We start from the raw sequence: 22,472 nt of genomic DNA on the forward strand, positions 1-22,472 counted from the left end.
ATGCTAAATTGGAAATGGCTCAGATGTGCTCTTAATATATTCATAGTGAGATTAATATCGGGGATGAGTATTGTTAGATGAATTTTTAAGGTGCGTCACAATGAACTTTAAACGCAGGCGCCCTGTGTTTGTACGTCTGTGTGTATTTATACCGTTATTTGTACGGGTTTGTATAGTCTCCGCTTCACTTCAGCGACCCAGCTGGCTTCCTCGCTGAAACCAAAGTGCCATCTCCTGGCGCCTTTCTAGTACTGCACTGAACCCACCCCCCACCCCTTCACAGAAAGACACCTGGTGATTTTACAGAGTTGAATTTGGTTTAACAGAAGGAGCATAATGCACATTTCCCGTCTTTTGAATGGCTCCTGTTTCAAGCGAAAGGGAAGCGGGCTTTCAGCAACAGCCAGTTGGGTGGACAAGTGGTGGATCTTCCCTCAAACGGCGTCTCTTAAACAGGCAGACGCAGGCTTGGCTGTACTTCTGCAATGCCTCTGCCTCTCCCCAAGGTTTGTTTGCATTATGCTGGCATCTCTTCACATGGACTGCCAAGCTGTGAGATCAGTGCCCACCGTATGAGATGCATAGCGTACGACCGGCTATTAAAGCCTTCCGCTGCTTGGCCCAGTCACAGAGAGGGAGATGCATCCACAAAAATGATCAGGCAGGGAAAGATGGGAGGCAGAAAGTTTTGTCTCTGCAAATCCAACTTCTGATAATGTCATTGTTGACTATTTTCCTTTCATAAATGGAAATAAAATCTGAATTATTCTATCGCGTCTGTTTCATACCTGCATTAGGAAATCCTAGTGTGCACAGGGCTTAGAGCAAAATCTAGTCGCAGGTGTGTTTACAGCTGTAAAGTCTCATCCACAATACAGAAGATGAGAGTTTGTGTTGCCTTTTCATGCCTGAAGCAAGAACCAAATGTAATCAGGATTCATTTTCCATCTTCAGCACTGAAGAGCTGGGATCAAAGATTCAAAATAATTTCCAAAATGACATAAAAGCCTTTCAGACACGTTTCCATCCGAGCGTGTGAAGTCAGTCTGGTGAGTTCACTGCTTCAGAGCAGCGCTGGTGTCAGATCTTATCTTTTATTTAAGACATTTCCACTGCTGCTGCTGCCACTGTATTTTTACACTTTTAACTTGACCGGTTTAATTATTTTACGACTCCTTTACCTCTATTGCTTCTCCTCCCAACTCTTTCGCTCCTCGCGTTCTCCGCCACCCTCTCCCATGGCGATGTGACGGGGGGGGGGGGGGGGGCAGACAGTCTGTCACTGACGGCAGATTGATGGAGGGAGAAAACGGGTGACAGGAAGCCATGGAGGGAGAACCACGTTTTCCATTTTCACCTTTCAGCTCCCCATTTGCCAACAGCGAGAGGCTAATGAAGGAGCGGTATGATAATCTGTTGTTCTGCCATCCTGTGCTTTCCACTGTCCTGTCAGGCCTGGGGAGGTACGGGACGGTGGCAAAGCTGTCACAGCTTTAACACAGGTGCTCAGATGATCACCTGCTGGATGTCTCCATTTAAAGAGCTTCTCTCTGTCTTTTTTTTTTGGTATTTAATTTTAGCTCCGATGTTGTACCTGACTGTAAACATGCCTTACGAATCAAACGTGTGTGATAAACCCCACTCCTGCGCTAAATTCGGGTTCCTCTATCATAAAATGCTTGACTGTTGTAAATAGTTTCTTCTTAACTGCTGCACTTAAAGGTCACAGTGAAAAGAGGGAATGACAAATTGATAAAGCCATGAAGTGAGATGCCTTCCATTTACTGCTCCCTATGGAACTTCCTCTCCTAGACGACACCAAAGCTGTAACCGAGATCAGAGGGCCGGGCGCCGTGACCTATGTCTGCGTGTTTTTGGCTTCGCCTTGCTTTAATAAACACCTAGTCGCAGAGAGGGGACCCTGCTTCCATAAGCACGGCCCTTTTTTGCACATATACACATTCGAAACAAGAAGCAAGCACCGTGAGCGTGTTACAGCACAAGTGTCGTGGTGTTTCTGTGTTGCTGTTCCTGTCTGAAGCCTCGCCGAGTGTCTCACAGGTGCATCTCCACGCCATCGGCCCGCTCTGGCTGGCTGGCTGGCTAGCATGTCAGTCTGGCCCCAGATTTACTGCCCTGACACAGGAATCCATTAAAGGCTGTTTAGGGAGCCCAGGCCCGAGCCCCCTCTGAAATCTTTCATTATAGCTCCGAGCTACCATGGATGCGGTGCCACCACATGTGTTCGCGTTTAGCCCGATGGCTGAGAGGCTTAAGTGGCTACTGCACACATCTCCTCCGCTGACTTTTATGGGCAAAATGGCACTTTAACTCTTTGTGTTTTTAGTAATAGGGTGTGTATGTGGCTGTGTGTGTTTGTGTGTGTGTGTGTGTGTGTGTCGCCCTGGCCGAACACGGATCCTAAATGAGGCCAGGCCAGCCACACGTTACAAATTCTGTCTGGCACCGCTTTGGCTAATCAAGACCGGATTGGTTCCAATATAGAACCCCCCCCCCCCAATTCCCATCATTCTATGGAAGCTTTGAGGAAGTTTTCCTCACCTCTCAATATTTCCTTCCTTTTTTTTTTTTAACCCCTTCCTCCTTCGTCCTTTTGATCATGCGTTTGTGTTTCTTCCTTTTTTTTCCACCGTTGTGTTTCTCATTTTTCCATCCATCACAACCGCAACACAACAAACAGTCAATGTTGTCTTTATTTCTGCAGGCCGCTAGCGTTTGCAGCTGCAGAGAACCTTTATCTCAGTGTGGGCTTTAGATAATGTGGCTAATGTGAGCAATTAGCCTGTTTACTGTAACCCATACGTCCTTGTCTGCGTGCAAACATCACCGACTTGACAAGGACAGACTGAAATGCTACTGAAAACGGAGACAGTAAGGAGGTGTAACGGTGTTAACATAAGAGAGCATGCACATGCAGGGAGAGAGGAACATGTGCGTCGTAGGGGAAGGCATGTTAATAAGAGGCCTGGGGTGGATTCGGGCTCCCATGGGGGGAGAGTCTTGCCCTCCTCTGTGAAGCTTCTGTCTCTTCTTTAACCCGCCCATTAAATATGGTGCACAGGTGGCTTATTAAACTCACTGTCAGACAAGTACAGTACACACTGGTGATTCAAAACTGCAATGACAAATACAATCACCGGCACCGGTGCGCGCGTGGAAATGATTAATGTTGCTTCCCGTGTCTTACCTCACAGAGTGTAAGTACATAATGCCGAGTTTGATCAAATACTGCACAGGGTCACAAAGATTTTTATCCCGAGACCCAAATTTAGCATCAGCTCAAGGGGTCCCGGCTAATTAAGACAAGCTAGGCCTCCTGTCTTACGGGGACCCACCGCACAAAGATCTGCATCTTCTCTGTCACGGTTCCAGATTGTAGTTTTATTATACGTATAGCAAACGACTTCCACTTTAAGCATTCAAATTACATTCACTCTGTGCGTTGTCATTAACAGCAGAACTTCAACAAGTCTCCCATTAGCATTGGCCCTCGAGACCTCGGATACGGGCTTGATGACGACGAGATGGACAGGGCAAGCAAGTGAGTCCAAATATTGCTATATTTAACACCATATGTACGACCTAACGCTCAATATTTCATCGCTGAAGGTATTCTCATGTTGCTTCAAGTATTTATGTCATTTTTGGGGAGATGTTGGATCTTCTGCAGCCCGATGTGAGATTTCGTTAAGCAACAGGGGAATAGATTCAGGCATATGCAGTGTTTTACTGCTGATAATACTGCCCCCGAGTGGACACATTTAGCAATAACAATGACAGGAATGCCAGTGTTACTTTACACCCCTGCAACTGTTTACTTTTTTCACTTTGTTATTTAAAGTAATAAGTAATTTATAATAAATATTAAAGGTCATTTGATGTACTCCACACCCAATGACTCTCTCTCTCTCTGTCTCTCTCTCCCTCTCCAGGATCTCCTCAGAGGACAGCGGGGATGTCGCTTCGTACATCGAGGACAGCGACGACTCCTGCTCGCTAGATATCGAGGTCGACTCCTCCCGCTCAGGCCAGATGAACCTGCTGGAGGAGATCCTGGACTCCCTGAACACCACGACGGCGGCGCAAGGAAAACTCAGCGCTGCCAAGAGCCTGGATTTCTTCAGATCCATGGAAGATTTGGACTACAAGGCCCCGGTACGCCAGAGAGGCTGGAGAGAGATGAGAATATGAGAAGGCTCATCATTATTCACAGGTCCAGGACTTCAGGAAAAATGACAGAGAGGTGTAACACAAAGAGTTTATGGGAAGAAATATCTCTCCTGTCGTTAGTCTATTAGTCTGTTTACTCCCAAACTTCCATTCATCAGTCACTCAAAATGGCTCATTAGCTTTATATCTGGGGCTTTAAATACCAAGAACATACTTTACTAAATCTAGCGACGTTCTCCTGATTAATAATCTACACGCGTAGTTCAGACTCACCTACAAATATGTGCCGAAATGCACGTTAATCACAACCGGTAAGCTGTCAGAATGGACACAGAAGAGAATCCAAATAATTGTCTAAGTTCGTCAGGATTTAGTTCAATTGATCGGAAACTAGACACTTAAATCAACCTCATAGCTAATTGCATTACCACCACAGTGAACAGCTAATTATGATCGATCGGGCTGTCAATATGTTGAGCGAATAAATGAACCGGAGTTTATTGATCCCCCGCCCCCCCCCCCCCCCCTCTGGATGGGAAAGTCTTTGTGTTTGACCCGTCCCTGTGCAGTCCTTATGGCTCTTGCTCAAGGATGCATCGTCCTGTAATGTGGGCGGGCGGGGCTCAAACCACCGACAGCATTCGTATCACCTCAGTCACAGCCAGCCACACCACATGCTGAACGGACATGCTAATCAGTGCCTATCTCATTTAAACGCTGTTGCAGAATATATTTTCCTCTGTCTTCACTACCAGAACAAGCCGACGTCTTCCAGCGACTCTAAGCCTGAAGACGAGGGCGGCGGCGGCGGTGGAGAAGGGGATCAGGGCAGCTGGAACATGGGTCAGGACGACAGTGCGGTCCACGGTAAACACCTTCCCCCGTCCCCACGCCGACACCCCAACAAGGTCAGCCTGAAGGCGTCAAAGAAAATGGCAACAGCTCCTGTGATTCCCATCATCTCAACTTCCCCTCCAGAAGAGGACGCTGACGATTCAAAGTTGCAGCACCGTGAAACCGATTCTAACCCTCGCCCTCTGCCTCCAGGACGACAACCGGGGGATCGCTTCTCCTATTCGCCGTCACCCTCCCACAGAGATATGCCTACCCCGCCATCTCCCACTCCCTCTCACAGGTCATCAGCAAACTCCTCTCCCGTACCAACGGGACAGTCTATGACCATCTCAGACTCAGAAGTGAGTACAGACCTTCCTCTGGCCCAGAACCAGACTGCCTCCACCACCATCCTGAGGAGGAAGGTGCTTTCCAAGGAGACGGTGAGGAACTACCAGGAAAAGGTCCTCCTTAGGCAGGCCAGCAAGGGCCTGGAGGAGGGTCAGAGAGTCCCCACGAGGGACAGCCATTCAGCTATGCAGGTTTCATGGGAGAAAGAGGCGTCCAAGGATGGGCTCTTGGGGTTCGGCCTGTGTCTGGGTCAAGGCAAAGGCTCGGGCACGTCGGTGGCACAGGATCGAAGCCTCCTTGAGGAGGTTGAGTCCATGTGCTGCCTCGGCTCTTCCCTCCACACCGGCCTGCAGGTTCATTGCAACAACAATCACCAGCAGGTCCAAGGCAAAGCCACAGAGGAGACATAGGGACGTCGGAGACCCCCCGTCTCTGTAGACCCCGTAGTAGGATCTACTCAAGTCGGTTCTCTTTAAGACAGGAAGACTCGAACTCATTCTCCAAGAGCTGGATCGGTGTTGAATTTAACCGTTCAGTTATCAGGGAAAATGCTGAATCAGACAGAGACCAGAGAGTCTCACCTCGAAGACAGGAAACGGGAGGAGATGAACGATGAATGTCCGACCGTCTTAGAAAGGAGTTCCTTTCATAAATAGAGCCAAAAACACTTGACTTGTCTACGAGAAGGAAAAGTCCATCTGAGAATTAAGAGTATTTAACTTGTTTCCAATGAACAGAATCTTTTTAAAAGAGATTTATTCAAATCTCACCTGCATGTGGGAACAAAAACATCAGTGAATCCTTCGGATGTGACGAGTTGTCTGTGTTTTTGGGTTTAGTTTCTTAAAACATGAATTATTTTTACAACTCAACGCCTAAAAACACAAACAGATTATATTGATATATTGATCAAGATAAAAATATATATAAGACGGATGAAATTTACTTACTTTTACATTCACGGTACAAAATCTGACAAAATCCTCCCCCCCCCCCCTCATTAAAGTGTTATTTTTAATTTTCCGTCTCCCCTTCGGTGAAATTTTAAAGGTGTCAGTATTTCGAGTTGACGAAGAGGCGATACCTCCTCATCGCTCCCTCATCTTATTCCTTTGCTCCTCTGCGCTCCAAACATTTCACACGACCAAATTAAATTTGCACGTGCCGATGAACAAATCGTCCTCAGCGTTGGATCGCCTGGTGCTAAAACCAGCTGAAACGCCTCTCGGAACTTTGAAACCAATTCCACGCCGTGTGATTTAAACGTGTTCTTATCACCATGCCTTAAATGGACATGCGATTTACTTTTGATACCGTCTTGACAGCATGTATTTGTATTTGAGATTCCAAATCTCTGATCCTCTCAGATCTTAAATGCGACCTTTAAACGGTTCTTAAATAGTACTGCATTTAGCTGCATTAATAATATAATTAAAATAGATAGGATGTGCTTAAGGCTGCTGTTTCGATGCATTGCATTCCAGATGAAGAGGCGCACGTATCGTCTCCTCTTCCTGCGAGCTTCCGGGCGTTCCGTCTCTCTGAAGAGAAGCGACGGTGAAAGGTTAAAGCGGATCAGCTTCAAAGCGATTTCGCTCTCCTCTTATTTCCCGCCGTTGTCACTCTCTCCACGTTGTCTCGTCTATTTATCTGCGTTTGAGTCCTTTCAGCACGTCCAACTTTCACTCTGCCTTAACAATGGCGGCTCTTGTTGTTGCAGAGGCTTTGGGTTTTGGACCTTTCGTGGGTGATGCCGTCTGTATTTCTGTCCTTGTCCAGAGGCGATCACGCCCTGCAACGTAACGCAGCGGTTGACGATTGTACTGTAAAGCAGCAATAGGGTCTTCTCAGAGAGTCTCTCCGTGGAACGTGACGCATGCACACAAAGAAAAAAGTATTTCCACAGCGGGGGCCCTCCTGTGGAGAGATTTTCGAGGGTTCCCATCGTTTTCCGGGCCGCCGCAAAGCCCAGAGACGAGAAGAAAGCTTTTTTTCATGTACTTATTACATCTATGGTTTGTTGTCCTCGTGATTTACGCCAGACGCCAGTCGGTGTGGCGGTTTAACAGCAGCCATTCCTCCGCTCTCTTGAGTGCTGCTCTGCGTTAACGATTTGCTCATAAACTCTTTGACGTGCTTCTAAAAGCCCAGGATTCAGTCGTAGCAATTTCCCAAAAAAAAGGTACAGACCGACTCCGGAACGATCTCTGCGCCGGCATCAGTCATCGTAAACACTTTCAGAGATGATTTACTATGCAAATATTTAGGGTTGTTAAAAGGTCGCTTTTCTTCTGTGAAAATGATATCCTAATCCATGAATCTGCTTGAGAACTAATGATTGAGACTAGATTCTAGTGGGAGTCGCCCGCCCACGCGTCCCTGTATAATGATCTATCAGATTCTGTTTCAGTGTGTGCGCTGAGGGGGGGTGTACGGGTGGCGAAGACAGGATGATGCGATGCGTGCCTTACAGTAGGAGAACCAGCCGGTGTCGTCAGGACAAGCTACAGCATTTCAGAACGCCGGCGTATGCAATGTTTTCAGATCGGTCCCTGGAATCCCGGGAACGTTGTGGCATTTCTAGAAAGATGTCTGATGCAAATCCCGTTTGGGTCCGGAGAAACTGACCTGAAGTCAGCTCGGGTTCTAGCGCGGCTTTTCTTGCCGTTTTATTTCTGTGTTTCTGCTTAAGCACAGCCGGAGGTCCTCGCTGCTCTTCTGTCCAGTGTTTAAAGGAAGCCGTCTGGATTCCGCCGGCTTCTCTGACTGACTGTGAATTAGGTACTTCAGTCGTAGTAACAGGTGACTCATGTAGCTTTTTATTGTCTGAACAACAACCTGAAACTCCTCATTCTGAGCTGTTCCCTAAAACGATTCACGGAAGGAGTTGATGTCATGTGGATGGAAATTATTTTCAACTGAATAGATGTGTATTTTTGCTGGCTCGAGTTTATTTTACATGGTTGATATACGATCGGTGTCGTACGTGATAAAAATAAATAAAATAACACCGGATATTTGAATGTTTTTACATTTTATTTTTGGAATTTAAAAAAGAGAACAAATAAAACGACCCAGAATATTATGAAAATGTGACATGTAGCCATTCAAGACTAATTATAACCAGCAGAATGTTGCTTGCTCGTACATTTTTATGGTCCCGACCTGCATGTGTGTACCTGTACGTGTCGTATGCTATGATTGCATTTCATTTCATTCCACAGATTGGCTCTACTCAGTTTGGTATTATTATTGCAGTATTTACAGGTAGTCGGCGACTTACAACCTAAGCGACTCGCGACGGTTCGACTTTACGACCGCACTCGGCTGTTGTATTTTTTTGTCGCTTTTACGAAATAACAGACGAGTGTGTGCGACAGTTCCTGCGGTCTCGCCCCACGATGTCTACCGAGAGGAGATTGTCTCTTTCTCCTCCGATATTTTCTGAATCATGACGCAGCATAATATACTTACGACAAAACCCTCGGAACAAATTGTGGTCGTAAGTCGACGACTGCCTGTAGTATTTCTATCAATGATGATGACTGAAATTATAATAGTTTTTGTACAATCCCCCCCACCCCCCCATTCTGTATATTATAGTTCAGTGTCACAGTCGTGGTTTTTTCATTTCAGTGTCTGCTTGTGATTCACGATGGATCCCTTAAACTCTGCTGACATTAAAGTGAAAGTATTAATATATATATATTTTTGGTGAATACACGTATGTATCGAGAACCCGGGTCCAACATCACCACCACATTAAAGAGGGACAACCTGAAACGACTTACAGTTAGCAGCCCCCTCCCCCCACGCTCTCTTTTTTATTGTATTAATTCTTAACTGGTCAATATGTTCATTTTCTGATCTGTGCACACTTGCATGTTCCCAGGGCAAAGCAACTGTCCATATTCATGAGAAGCCTGGTACAACTGCACACAACGTATGCACTGTGAGCTGAAATAAATTCTACTGGTTCATGCTGATCCGTCTCTGGACTTGGTTGTTGTTTTTTTAGAACCTTAGAATGTGGAAAGGAAAACGGCAATACTTTTGTGACACACATCCCTCGGGTGATCAAAGGTCACACAAGCAGGTTGCCGGTTTATTGTTCACGTAGCAGCACAAGCCCAGACATCAACCCACAAGAGTTTGACAAAAATAAAACAACACAATAATTTACTGCAATAGCGAGACGATGCTGTCTCTGTGTCAAAATCAACACTACAGCATTTATGATTGAAATTACACAACAAAGAAACACTTTGATTGCTGTGATAGACATAAAAGTCTCACGAGCGTCACTTGAAAGTAAAAAAAAAAGACGATACATACATTACAAACGGCAACATTCAGGCTCCGTCCTGTTATAAATACACATGGATGGAATTCCATCAAGCTACTGGTACCGATTTAAAGCGTCTGTTCCCTATAGAGCACATCTCCAAATCTGATGGGATGTTCCTTTGATCGGTCGATCAACGATAAATAAACTTGACTGACTTTTCATTTAGATGCCTGGATGAAACGTGAAGCACAGCGATGTACAACGAGACAAAGACGGCGACACTCGGCTTCTGAGAAATGAAGTGTGTGATTTTTGCATGGCGGGTGCAGGCATTCCTCTGCTGATGTTTCAATCCCATGATGCATCTGTCACCACCACCCTCTCTGCATGCATCTCATATGAGTCTTTCCACGGGTGGAGGCTGGGTGATGCTCCACATCTCCACCCGTGACCCTTCCTTCTCCTGCCGGCTGGGATTGTAGGCGCCATGTGTTGCCCGGCGACTTAGGGCCACCCCCACCAGGCCCACGGAGGTGACGATGAGAACCAGCAGCAGAACAACGGACACCAGACTGACGGACAGCAAGAGGTCAGAGTTCAAACCCTCAGAGGTCAACTGGAGGGAAGGAGGAAGAGAAACGGTCAGAGATCAGCTGTTTGTTGGGCATTTTAAGGGCACTAAAAAGCAAAAAATACGAATTATCATCTAAACAAAGCCAGACAAAATTAATTTAGAATCAAAAGTAAATGTATAAAAATGTAAATATGCAATAATGTGCTGATTTAGCCCATGAAGCAACATTTGACAAATGGATGCTGACGTGTAAAGAAATGGATTTGAAGGGAGATATAAAGGAGGGTCATACAGTGTGACATCACAACTCCTTAAAAGGTATTTTACACCAAACAGCTGTAAATGTAAGGAACGTTGAATGAAACTGAACAATGACGACAGTCTCCTAAGATTAAACAACACTGTGATTTCAGTGCCGGGGGGGGGGGATGAAGCCACCCCGGCCTGGGGTGGCTTCATTCTAGCACCGCGCCTGGCTTTTAGGACCTCTTCTATTTATTCTCGTCTCTTTCACACTGTTTCCCTCACACACACACACACACACACACACAGTCCAACACGTCTGTGTTCAGCTTTACACTACACCAGGCGCTCCACGCGTTCTGCCAAAGTTCTGATGGATGTGTTTCCGAGCTCAGCAGGTGGGCTGCGACCACCAGAACCCTCAAGTTGCCTCGGACCGAAGCCTCCCTCCGTCTGCCGCCTCTCCTGCAGTTTGGCTGCGGCCAGCGCCAGCCCCAGCATCACCAGCACCGCCAAGCCCACCAGACACGGTGCCAGCACGGCAGCCAACCGTGAGCTGTATGGAGCACGCTCGGTCTGTGGAGGATCTCACACACACACACACACACACGCACACACACACAGGCAAGAGGCCACCTGATGAGCCCATTAGCACATACACAGCAAACACACACACATTTTATTCCTGTCTAACAGGAAGGAAATCTGCTTTCCATGAAGTGTCGGAAGGTTTTTAATAACTTGTGAAACCTGCTAAGATCCATTTTTAACTTCTAGCCCGATGACCTGCTGATCTCCGCACGCAAAACACACAAGAAGCTTCACTGCCAGCTGTTATTGGAGCAAAACTAAGTTGTGTATCTGGATCTCAATCTGTGTGTGTGTGTGCAATTAGTTTGCAAGATAATGTGTGATTTGTAAATGTGCAGGAGCGTTTCTGACTTTAGAATATGATGTTCATCTGCACCCATTTTGGGTTTTTTATGTCCGTCTTCCTGATTGTGTCATTTCTTATCCTGCTGCCGTTCAGCAGCTGGAAGTAAAGCGAGTCTGCTAAAAGTCAAAATGCATCTTTCTTTTCAAGTAAATGTGGTAATCTAGTGTGGGTTTAAACTGGGCCACATGACCCCCCCCCATAAAATGAATCTGGTGACGCACCAAAAGTTCATACAGACTTGGATTTGTCTTTTTTTCAATTTTCAGATTGTTGCACGTATTTGTATTCAGAGATTAATTTATCACGTGCACATATCTGATGACACACTCACGGATTGAAGCTACACACATTTGCAATTAGATTTGCTCCAACAGTGACCCCCCCCCCCCCCCCCCCCTCCCTCTCCACCACCATCACCAAACCATCCAGACAAATCAATGACCCTGCAAAGCGAAAGCACACGCCTGACCCGGAGCCCAGTGGATCGATCCTGGTGAAAGCAGCAGCAGGAGGATGATTGTGAGCGTGCACGCCGGCGCGGACACACTCACGTCAGTTATCCTGTCTGGGGTGAGAGTCGTGGAACTCTGAGCGGCTGCTGCAACAGCAAGAACAGCTGTAAGTATCGCTCCGTCACAGCCTCACCAGCTCCATAACTAAAGGCTCTTTCTGAACTTGTCAGGTTACAAGAAAGGGGGGGGGGTGATGTCACAAGTCAGCAAACTTTACACCGAGCAATCAACACAGAAACATAATTCTACTAAAAATACAACCATCCACATCCTGGGGTGGAGGGGGGGGGCAAAAAATAACTCCTGCTCGTCACCGCAGACGTTACATTTTCCTCCTCTCGCTTCAGCTTCTTTGTTGACTCCTAGAAAGTGCTTACCTGTCAGCGCAGCCCAGTTGGCTGTCGCAGCGACTGTGACACCAGCGAGCCGGAGGAGCCTGCAGCCAGGACCCGCCATCAGTCACCGGCTGCCACACGCCGACGCAGAGACGTCTGGATAAGCAGTCTCTAAGGTACGGAGCAAGGCCACCCTGAAGCCTCAGCAGAGCAGTACAACAGAGAGGCGGCAGCAATGCTTCCCCGCTGTCAGCACTATCAGCCTGCTCCCCGTGTGTGTGTGTGTGTGTGTGTGTGTGTGGGACGTTACTCTGAAGCAGACCAAACTTCTCTGAATGCCACCAGCTCTCTGCTGAAACTGCACTTCTGCACCAGATGCTGTTTCTGTCGTTTTTTCCCCCTCTTTTTTTTTTTTTTTTTTGCTGGCAAAGCACATTTCTTCTTCTCCGCCTCTCTCTGGCCACATCAGTGCCGACACTGAAAAACTGCTTCCCATGCACCCCCCACCCCACCCCACACGCACACACACACACACACACACACACACACACTCTTTTCTCACCATTAGACATACTCACACACACACTCAAACTGGGAAAATCCGAGATGGAAGGGAAGAGGTAGGTGGACGAGGTCTGTGGACACCGCATTATGGACGTCCATGTCCATGCACATTTGGGAATGCAGTGATATAAAACTCTCAAAGTCCCTTCTTTATCAAAGGAATTGCTCAGAGTTTTCAAAGTGTGTCTTAAAACAACTTATAAGTAACAGAGGACAAACTGAAGGCGTCGTTCGGGATGAAGATGTACTCGAAAGCCTTCCTGAAGTTTAACTTCAACCGTCTGGATCAATAGATTCTCTGCATGATTCTTATTGTTGTTCATCATGTTTGTGAACTTGAGATGCTTGTCGTCACGGCAACCACCTGACATCAACACGTCTCCTCTTTCACCCACAGGCCGCACAGTTAGGCAGCTGAAGTTTGTCAAGGGGACAAAAAAAAAATGGATGGAGGGAGGAAAGTGGAAAGGTGCGTGCTGATGGGGGGGGGGGGGGAGACAAATGATTTTTAGAGAGATAGACGAAGGCTGATGAGATTCTGTATCCGTTTTATTTGACAACAGAGGAAGACAGAGGCAGAGATTGGAACTGAAAGGTGACACGAGGACAAAAATGTGACGACGGAAAGACAGACAAGCGAGAATTCAAACATGGATGATCCGACATGATGTCAGCACAGAAGACAAATGAGGACACGATTGGGTCTGTGAGTGTGATTTACAGCGATTTGACAGACAGGGAGGTGAATGTTGACGCAGCAGTCGGTCGGTCGTCCTCTGAATGCACTAATAGTCCCAAAATACGCTTCAGACAAAAGTGAGACGTAAATAGAAAAGATATTTTATCACGTCCTTCCTGCATCCAGAGGTCCGTCGCTGGACGTGGACCATCCTCCGCTTCAGAGCGCGGTCCTAAGAAAAATACAACTACGCTAAATACTTTCCTTTTATTTTATAAATTCCACAAATAATGAACAGAGCAACAAAATGACTCTGAACCTGATCAACTTGTGGTGGATTGAGATATTTTTGCATCTGCAATCTGAGGCAAAGTCTCATTCAAGGCACAGAAACAGTTCTGAGGGGTCCTGATGGGTCTGCAGGGGGACGTCATGAATATTTGACTCCCTGTGTTTGCATCGGTCGCCTCTTGTGATCAATATCAATCAATCAATCACCCACACATCGTTCACTCAGTCGTCGCCGCCTCCCCAGTCGACCTCTGGCTCATCGTCCAGCCGGAGGATGAGGTAGGACAGCAGCTGAAATAAGTTCTGCCACAGCAGCACAGCCACGTAAAAGTAAACGTCGCTTACGTCCGTCTGGCACACGTCTCCGGCGTAGCTCATGTCGCACACGCACGCAAATTTATCGACCAGGTTGCGGCAGTAGCCTCCGTTCAGGCAGGGGTTGGACTCGCACTCGTCCACCTCTTGTTCGCACCTGCAGATCGAGTCAGAGACGGGGACGTGTCTGAGCGGCAGCGATTTCACACCAGGTTTCATGTAACAATTCTTTCCCCACCGGTGTCCGAGGAAGCCGGGGGGACAGTCGCAGGACAGCGGCCGGTCGGTGCAGTTGCCTCCGTTGAAGCAGGTGTAATTCCTGGCGGCGTCGCCACACACAGAAACGGGCAGCTTGGGCCTAGAGGTGGAAAGGAATTCAGAATTCAGAGGAGCTTTTAAGCAAGCAGAGGCAGACAGGAGCTGCATTGTTTTAAAGTGTCCTCCCCACAGGAGAGACAAAGAGGCTTAGGAGGGCAACAGGGTGACGACCAGCAAGACGTCATTAGGAATGAAAACGCAAAGCCGTTTCTCTTTTGCCTCAAGAACAGAAGCTCTGTTCCTAAATATTACATATGTCTGTCAGAAACTAGAAATTAATCCCTAAATGGTTACAAAATGCACTCTTTTTTTTTTTATCTTGGAAAGTGAACAATTTTGTTCGTTGAAGAAACCATGAGCCACATTTCAACGGAGGTTTTGTCAGACAAACAGTGTCAGAGGAGCGTTAATATTAGCTTTGTTTGCATGCCATTGGGGGGGGGGGACAAATATCTAACAGGAAACAAAAAGAGAACACTTGAAAAGTATAAAAATAAAGGGACTTACACCTTTCTGACAACAATGTACCACGGAATCTCTTCAATGCGTTCACTGGAAAGGAACAAAAGAGGGAGCCGGGGAAAGGGGGTAGAACGAGACACAGGCGGGAGACACAAACAAAAAGAAGTCATTCTGATGAAAACTTTGCCGAGTGGATGTTCCCACTAAAGGGAGACGTGCAGCTCGTCTGGCGTCTTGCTCAGCGAGACACTTGCAAATGTTTTTTAGTTTTGCTTGTGCAAAAGAGGCAAAATGTGTGTTTACAGGATAAATGGTTGGAGGCATTCCCCTGCTGGTTCTCCGAGGCAAACTGCAGATGACAGGGGGGGGGGGGGGGGGGGGGGGGGGGGGGGGGGGGGGGGGGGGGGGGGCTGGCGCTGAACCAGAGAGGAGCCGTGTGTGTGTGTGTGTGTAGCTGCAGCCTGAAAGCTTTTCTGGCTGACACTAGAATAGAACCGCAGCATCTGAGGCGTTCGCTGCAGGCGTGGATGAAATGCTGAGCAGAGGCAGAGACGTGGAGACGTTCACAGTGAAGGATTCCGTTTGTCTCTCTTGTGTCGTCCCTCGTTTCTGCAATTTGGGGCATTTATTTGTTTACTTTGTGCTTTACTAAGTAAACTCTCCAAACTGTTCACCGGAGAGCAAAGTCTTCTTCAGAGCATGAAATATTCATGCTGTGATTGTTTCTTCCTCTGCTGCTGTTCTACTCTTATTTAACCCCCCCCCCCCCCACCCCACCCCCATTTACTCCAAAAAGGCCTCAACTTACTTGCAAAGGGCTCCGGTGTAGTTCTCCGGGCAGAGGCAGGCGTACCTGTCCGGCCCCTGCAGGCAGGTCCCTCCGTGGGCGCACAGGTGATCGGCGCACACGCCCACCTCCTCGTCGCAGTCCACGCCGGCGAACCCGAGCTCGCAGGCGCACTGGTAGGCCGGCCCGTGCACGCTGCAGCTGCCGTGAACGCAGGGACCGGAGGCGCAGGTGTCGGTGAAGAAGTCGCAGCGGCTCCCGGCCCAGCCTTCGGCGCAGCTGCAGTTGTAGGCGTTGAAAAGGTCCCGGCACCGGCCTCCGTTCCTGCAGGGGTTGGGCTCGCACACGGGGGCCCCGCTGCAGCCGAGGAGCGGGGGGTGCGAGGACGTCTGGGCGAACTGCTCCTGGATGCGTGGGAGGCTCACGTCAGAGGAGCTGAGGTACGGCAGGGCGACGCCGCCGAGCTCGACCGTGCTCAGGCAGCCCGTGAGAAACCAGCCGGAAGCGTGGGGTAGCCCCCCCAAGAAGATGTCCGCCCCCTGCCTGAGGAAGTCCAGGTTGCCTTCTTTGTCCCTGGAAGTGCTGGCCGCCTCGACGTCTCCGTCCAGCACCAGAGTCCACTCGGAGGCGTGCTCCCACGGCGCCGCCATGAACAGGTCCACGCTGTGCCACTCGTTGTCATTGACCCTCGTCCTGCTGCTGAGGCTGGATGGAGCCGAGCCCGCCGCCGCCTCCTGCCCGCCGTCTCCGGCGGCGCTCTGAAGCTCCACGGAGAGGAAGCCATCCCGGACGGACAGCGTGACGAACGCCGGGGCCTTCTCCGCGTGGAGTACGGCTGCGTCGCGGCTGCGTGTGCGCAGCTTCAAGGAGAGGCTGGTGAGATTCCGGGATGTGCGGCCGTTTCCCTGGAAGGACAGCACGGTGCTGCGATTCAGGAAGGTTGCGTTGGAGTAACCTGGAAGGAGACAGACACGTCCGTGACCTTTGTGACCTCCGTGACCTCATGGTCCAGATTCACGATCTCCTGATCGTTGCTTCTATCCGGGACGCCGCTCACATTCGTATCCTTGCTCCAGCGTCCTGCACTCTGTGTCTGCGGGGCAAGGAGACAACTCGCACCACTTGACCTCCTCGCAGCGCCTCCCTGCTGTCTTGGGGGGGCAGGTGCAGGCGAAGTCGTCCCACATGGAGGAGCACGTCCCGCCGTTCAGACAAGGGTTGCTCTGCAAAGGACGCATTCAAGGTAATTTATTCTGGACGCGGCTGCTTTGCGGGCCAAAATTAAAGTGAATCTTTCATTTCAATCCAATAATTTGAAGCTTTTTTTTTAACTCACCCTGCAGGCGTTGCCTCCAGAACATCCAGCAGTCACGTTTTCCATGAGCTCCAGAGGGTAAGATCTCGCTGAGGCGTCCGAGCCAAAGAACTGCAGCCTCCTGTCATTGATCCGCAGGTCCTGGATGCAGCCTTTAAAGTACCCCCCATACACTGAGGTCATCCGTCCCCCCAGCAGACCTCCCACCAGCACAGTGTGCCCCGCCTGCACACTGAAATCCTGGACTCCCACATGTCCCTGTTCCCGAGCTGCTAAAAACAGCTGCATGCGACCCTCCTCCACTTCAACGCTCACAAAGTGGACCTCCCCGTCGTCGACTGCGCCTCCTGCCTTCAGACTGCGGAAGCCTGCGAGCTGAACCGTGACCTTGCCCTCCTCCAGCCACACGCGCAGGTACTGGCTGCTGCTGTTGGCGAGCGCCAGGAGGAGTCCACTGTGCGTCCGCGTCCGGAGGAAGAGGGAGACGGAGAGGCGGTCGCCGAGATGGTCGGTGATGGTGAACGCGGCGTAGCTCCGGGAGTCCTCGCTCCCGAAACGTGCAGGAACGTGTTCTGCAAAAAAAAAAAAATGAGATGAAAATAAACGGTTTCATAAATATTAGGCGACGGGAAAAAAAAGTGAGTCGGACGGGTCCCAGCGTGCATTATGGGATTGATGTCTGGGGTTCAAATGGTTTTCAGTGATTGAGAATGTATATACAGATTGTAATTTATATTCTTTAAAAAACAAGAACAGAAGCAGCCGAGACTTCAAAGTATTTTTCTGCACATGTTCAAACACTTTAAAATGTATGTTTCCAGTCTAAGGAGAATCATGATTTTTTTTTTATTTATTTTTTTTTTGCAGAATGAACCCCAGGAACAGATATTTGAGCAGTGCGTCAGGTCCATGCTGGAAGCAGGCACCGGAGGCGGCCCCCGGCCCCCGGCCCCCGGCCCCCGGCCCCCATGCTCCCTATGATCCGTGTCCACTGTCAGCACTTTCCACTGTGGGTTTGTCACCTTCTGCTGCAGACAGTTGGGAATATGCATCACACACTTTCCATGCTTGATGGGATTAGATTTTATTCTCACGCTGTGGCTGCTTTGTAACTGTGGAGTGTGTGTCCCGGTGAACATACCGTCCTCGCAGTCCCGCCCCTCGTAAGGCCTGGGACACAGGCACTGGTAGCTCTGCCACAGGTTGACACACCGTGCCCCGCGTTGGCAAGGCGCGTCCAGGCAGCGGTCGCCGTGGCTGCAGCCGGGAAGCACGTTAACGGCAGAATCGCTCGGCCATCCCTGAGGCACGACGAGCTGCCGGTCCACAAACACGTCGCGCATGCAGCCGATGAACGCAGGACGTGAGGCGTCCGGAAGCGTTCCTCCGATGAATGTGCTCTGAGGAGATAAAGCCAGTCCGGTCGGGGGGGCTTCGACTCCGGCCGACTTGTTGCACGTCCGGCTCCCGCAGCTCCCGGCGTCATGCAAGAGCTTCAGACTGAACTCCCCGTTTCCAAGCACGGCCTCCACAGAGTGCCACTCGCCATCCACGACGCCGCGTGGGAGCAAAAGGACCTGGCTTGGACGTTCTCCTTCAGGTGCAGCAGGGGCCTCCATCCTCAGCGTGAGGTGAAGCAGCCCTTCGTCCAGCTCCAGGCTCAGCAGCAGCCCGCCGCCGCCGCCGCGCTGGAACAACAGCGCCCTGGGATGGACGGTCTTGAAGCTGACGGTGATGTTGCAGGACGCGCCGGCATCCACCAGCGGGCCCTGCAGCCGCAGGTAGCCTCTGCGCTCAAAGGAGAAGACGGTGGAGGTCATGCAGAGGGGTCCGGAGTGCCCAGGCAAGCAGGAGCACAAGTACCCGTGAGTCCCGTTCAGCAGGACAGGGGAGCAGGAGCCTCCGTTCTGACACTGATGCCCCTCGCATCCCACCAGCCTCTCATCGCAGTTCACACCCCCGTAGAGGAAACCGTTCAAGCTCTGTGCGGGGCAGTGGCAAGCGTAGCCGCCGACGTGGTTCTCACACCGGCCTCCATTCCGGCAGGGACCGGAAGCGCACTGGTTGATCGCCTCCTGGCAGATGGACCCTGGTAGCAGGAAAAACCTTGTTGTGATCAATCCTGCAATATAGTTTGAGTTATTCCTGTTTGGTGTTTGTCAGTGATGGCCGTCCCTGCTGCTGTTTGTTGACTACAGTGAACTGCACAGGGGTATTTGGGGGGGGGGGGGGGGAGTTATTTAACGTCATTATCATTCATGTACGTCCACCAGTACATTAATCTATATTTATTCTAATTTAATTTATATATTTGTCTTCACAATCTGTATATTTTGTCTATAGCCATCGACAGGAGCCCCTATATTATGTATAACACCAAATCTGTGAACATAACTCTAAATCTTTTGCACATTTCTGTCTAGTACCAGCTATTTGCACTTCTAGATGCTAAACTGCGTTGTACTTGTACGTGCACATACTTGTACAAGCCTGCATGTGCTGCTAATGTGTAGATTCTATCTCCATTTGCACCATAAACAAGTCACACTTGCACTGATTAGACACATTCTGTTCTATTGGATAGCACAGTACAATTAATACACTTTTAGTTTTCATCTTAATGGTGTTATACCGGGACGAAGAAAAGACGACGCAACAAAGGGATGTAAAAATATTACCCTTCACTAATTGTTCTTTAAAAAGACTTCTGATTTTACCTGAAACGAGAAACAAAATCCCCCGAATCCATGGTGCAGGTGTCCACATCATGCCGCCACCGCCTCCCCCAGAATGGCCCCAAACTTCTCTAACTGCACCATATTCAGGGTTTGTATTGGGGGGGGGGGGGGTTCTGCTCCTCTTCTACTTCCCTTCAGACACACAGGGCTGAATAGTTCCAGTCAGGAGACCGCAAAGCCAGATCCCGAGGATTAAACTAATGCTATTTGTCCACCTTACTGAGTCGGTCTGGCCTCTGGAAACGGCAGCGAGTTAATTTTTAGAACGCAAATCTCAGCAGGCGACGGCTCACAGTCTGAAGCGAGTCTCTCGCGTGTGAAAGATTTTCTGCTTTCTGAACTGAAAAGCGTGATTTTTTGCAACCCTGCAATGTTTCTGTTGTCAACAACATGCAAAACAAAAATACACCATTATTGTTTAGACTAATATAAAGCTACCACAAACAGGTGAGCGATGTAAATTCATTGTAAATTCAGTAAATACCACATTTGACTACCATCGAGGATGGTAGGTGTCTGTCCATCCATCCATCCATCCATCCATCCCTCCATCCATCCATCCGTCCATCCATCCATACAACCAGCTCTTCCGGGGAATCCCGAGGCGTTCCAAGGCCAGCCGAGAGACATAGTCTCTCCAGCGTGTCCTAGATCTTCCCCCGAGGCCTCCTCCTGGCGGGACATGCCTGGAACACCTCCCCAGGTGTCCAGGGGAGCTGACTCCTTCTTGTGTCGGTCCTTCTTCACCACGACAGACCGACACGACAACTTGCTTTCATTATTTAATTAAAATGAAATAGGGAGCACGTTTCAATGTCTGCGTGTCTAAAACATAGATTCATCAGAGATGAAGTCCTGCTGGAGTATCAGCAGCACTGGAGACCCGGTTGGGTTCAACCGGAGCGAACTACCTGTTGTTCCTGGAGGACAGCTGCAGATGTAGCCCGCGGCGTGCCGCTGGTCAAAGCGTCCAGGCAGCAGAGGCTCCCTGCCGTGCACCGCCCGCCGTGACCTCTCCATGCAGAGGCCTCCATGCATGCAGGGGCTGCTGCCACACTCGTCGATGTCAACCTCACACTGACGCCCCGCGAAGCCTGCCGTCGACGTTATGGACAGAAAGAGCGGATGTGATTGACAAGCAGGTATGAAATCCTTTTCTGAACGTGCATCCTTAAGATATATATGTGTCATCTATAAAAACGTCCTTTAAATACTCTAAAACTCTGTGACATGATGATGCTTTACATTTTCAGGTGAAGCGTTTCATGTACCTGGCCAGCATTCACAGGTGTAGTTCCCCTGGTTGTCCTGACAGATGGCGCTGTTGTAGCAGGGTTCAGAGTGGCATGCCGGTAACGGGATCTCACAGTGGCTGCCGGTGAACGCTGTGTGAGAGCAGTCACATCTGTAGCTGAAACAATCAGGGGTTATATCACTATATAAAAATTGAAATGTAAAAAACTTTTTCGCTGAACTTGATGACGTTTTCTCACTCGTTCGCTCCATCTATGCACTCGGCCCCATTTCGGCACGGCTGCTCCAGGCATTCATCGATGTTGATTTCACACCGGTGTCCTTGGAAACCGGATGTGCAGGTGCAAGCGAAACCACCTGTGTAGCCATGGCAACTGCCGCCGTGTAGACAAGGCTGTGATTGGCACTCGTCAATTTGAACCTCACAAGTGACCCCTGAGAACATGAAAGCGACACACACAAAACAGAAGGGGGGGGGGGGCAATTGATGGAGGGCAGGAGGGCAGACCGTTGAAAGCTTCCAGCGGCTGTGATCGTGTCTGGACTTTTATCCTGCAACAATGCCTGTTGTTCTACTTGAATGTTAAAAAATAACAATAAAAAACTGTATTACTTTTGGATTACCACAAAATGAGATAGAAAAAGTTTGACTTACACTTTTAATATGCACACAACTACGAATATTAAACATCTTTAAAAAATAAAATGCAATTAATTTTGCATATTCAGCGTTTGGCCCTGGATCGTTCCGTCCACTCACCGGTGAATCCAGCAGAACACAGACAGGAGAACCGGCCCACTCTGTCCACGCAGGTGGCTCCGTTTCTGCAGGGCTGTGAAACGCACTCATTCACATCAACCTGACAGTGGGCGCCCTGGAACCCCGGCACACAGAAGCACGAGTAGCCGTCCCCGCGGCCTCTGCACAGAGCCCGGTTTCTGCAGGGGTTTGGAGAACACCGGCCCACTGCTGAAGGCAGACTGTCGGGGGATGCACCTACGAGACGGGACACACCTCAAAGCGTTATTGCAGGAGAAAGGGAAGAGCGTTCTACGTGTTTAAGGAGAGGAAACAGTCGCGTCTAAAAGGAAATGAGGTAACATCTGGCTGCGTCTGGATTACTGATTAAGATTAGGATAACCGGCAGTTGTCATTACAATGGATTGAAATTCAATGGCCTCTCAAGGCATCATGGCAGCCTGCCGTGGTAACCAAGCGCTGCTGTTTGGTTTCTGTGTTCAATCTGTTTCCATGGCAACGTCATCCAACTGCACACTTGAGGCATTTACACTCTATAGAGCGCTCATTCAAGAATCAGCCTCCACATTAACGGCACAGAAAAACAAAGGCTGTTAAATTGTATGAGATGTGATGAAAAACGAATCTCGCTCAAATTAAATCATGCTTTGTTGTGATTTTGGTGTTTATTTTGACAAATTTAGATTATTATTTTTTTGTGCATAAATAAGATGCATTTTGGGAC

At 49.1% G+C, this 22,472-nt stretch overlaps 3 protein-coding genes across 3 annotated transcripts in view; 1 reads left to right on the forward strand and 2 right to left on the reverse strand.

Annotated features, from left to right (window-relative positions):
• Positions 1–5,995, forward strand: part of dennd1b (DENN/MADD domain containing 1B) — an 82,649-nt gene extending 76,654 nt beyond the window's left edge. The window contains exons 21-23 of the mRNA XM_068743414.1: positions 3,477–3,562; positions 3,954–4,176; positions 4,947–5,995. Coding sequence (XP_068599515.1) covers positions 3,477–3,562; positions 3,954–4,176; positions 4,947–5,786 — 1,149 coding nt within the window. The 3' untranslated portion in view covers positions 5,787–5,995. The remainder of the gene's footprint in view (positions 1–3,476; positions 3,563–3,953; positions 4,177–4,946) is intronic.
• Positions 5,996–10,058: 4,063 nt separating this feature from the next.
• On the reverse strand, positions 10,059–22,274 carry crb1 (crumbs cell polarity complex component 1). Its single transcript, XM_068743474.1, has 13 exons — positions 22,259–22,274; positions 21,749–21,985; positions 21,228–21,423; positions 21,006–21,145; positions 20,646–20,828; positions 18,138–19,085; positions 17,018–17,568; positions 16,739–16,904; positions 15,703–16,636; positions 14,940–14,984; positions 14,353–14,472; positions 14,145–14,271; positions 10,059–10,280 (listed from the first exon to the last, which is right to left on the reverse strand). The coding sequence occupies exons 1-13, from the start codon at positions 22,272–22,274 to the stop codon at positions 10,059–10,061; spliced, it is 3,885 nt and encodes a 1,294-aa protein (XP_068599575.1).
• LOC137899675 (protein crumbs homolog 3-like) lies at positions 10,818–12,386 on the reverse strand. Its single transcript, XM_068743714.1, has 3 exons — positions 12,308–12,386; positions 11,970–12,016; positions 10,818–11,057 (listed from the first exon to the last, which is right to left on the reverse strand). Exons 1-3 carry the CDS (start codon positions 12,384–12,386, stop codon positions 10,818–10,820), a joined length of 366 nt encoding a protein of 121 aa, XP_068599815.1.
• Positions 22,275–22,472: the final 198 nt, after the last annotated feature.

The sequence above is a fragment of the Brachionichthys hirsutus genome, chromosome 9, assembly GCF_040956055.1.
Source record: "Brachionichthys hirsutus isolate HB-005 chromosome 9, CSIRO-AGI_Bhir_v1, whole genome shotgun sequence".
Classification (NCBI taxonomy): domain Eukaryota; kingdom Metazoa; phylum Chordata; class Actinopteri; order Lophiiformes; family Brachionichthyidae; genus Brachionichthys; species Brachionichthys hirsutus.

Excerpts from the sequence above, each read along its gene's own strand:
- LOC137899675 (XM_068743714.1), bottom strand. The coding sequence starts at position 12,386 with ATGGCGGGTCCTGGCTGCAGGCTCCTCCGGCTCGCTGGTGTCACAGTC. Across the intron at positions 12,017-12,307 it reads CAACTGGGCTGCGCTGACAG|CAGCCGCTCAGAGTTCCACG; the intron begins GTAAGCACTTTC and ends TTGCTGTTGCAG. Across the intron at positions 11,058-11,969 it reads CCCCAGACAGGATAACTGAC|ACCGAGCGTGCTCCATACAG; the intron begins GTGAGTGTGTCC and ends GATCCTCCACAG.
- crb1 (XM_068743474.1), bottom strand. Across the intron at positions 19,086-20,645 it reads CTGTCCTCCAGGAACAACAG|GGTCCATCTGCCAGGAGGCG; the intron begins GTAGTTCGCTCC and ends TCCTGCTACCAG. Across the intron at positions 17,569-18,137 it reads GGGGCGGGACTGCGAGGACG|AACACGTTCCTGCACGTTTC; the intron begins GTATGTTCACCG and ends TTTTTTTTGCAG.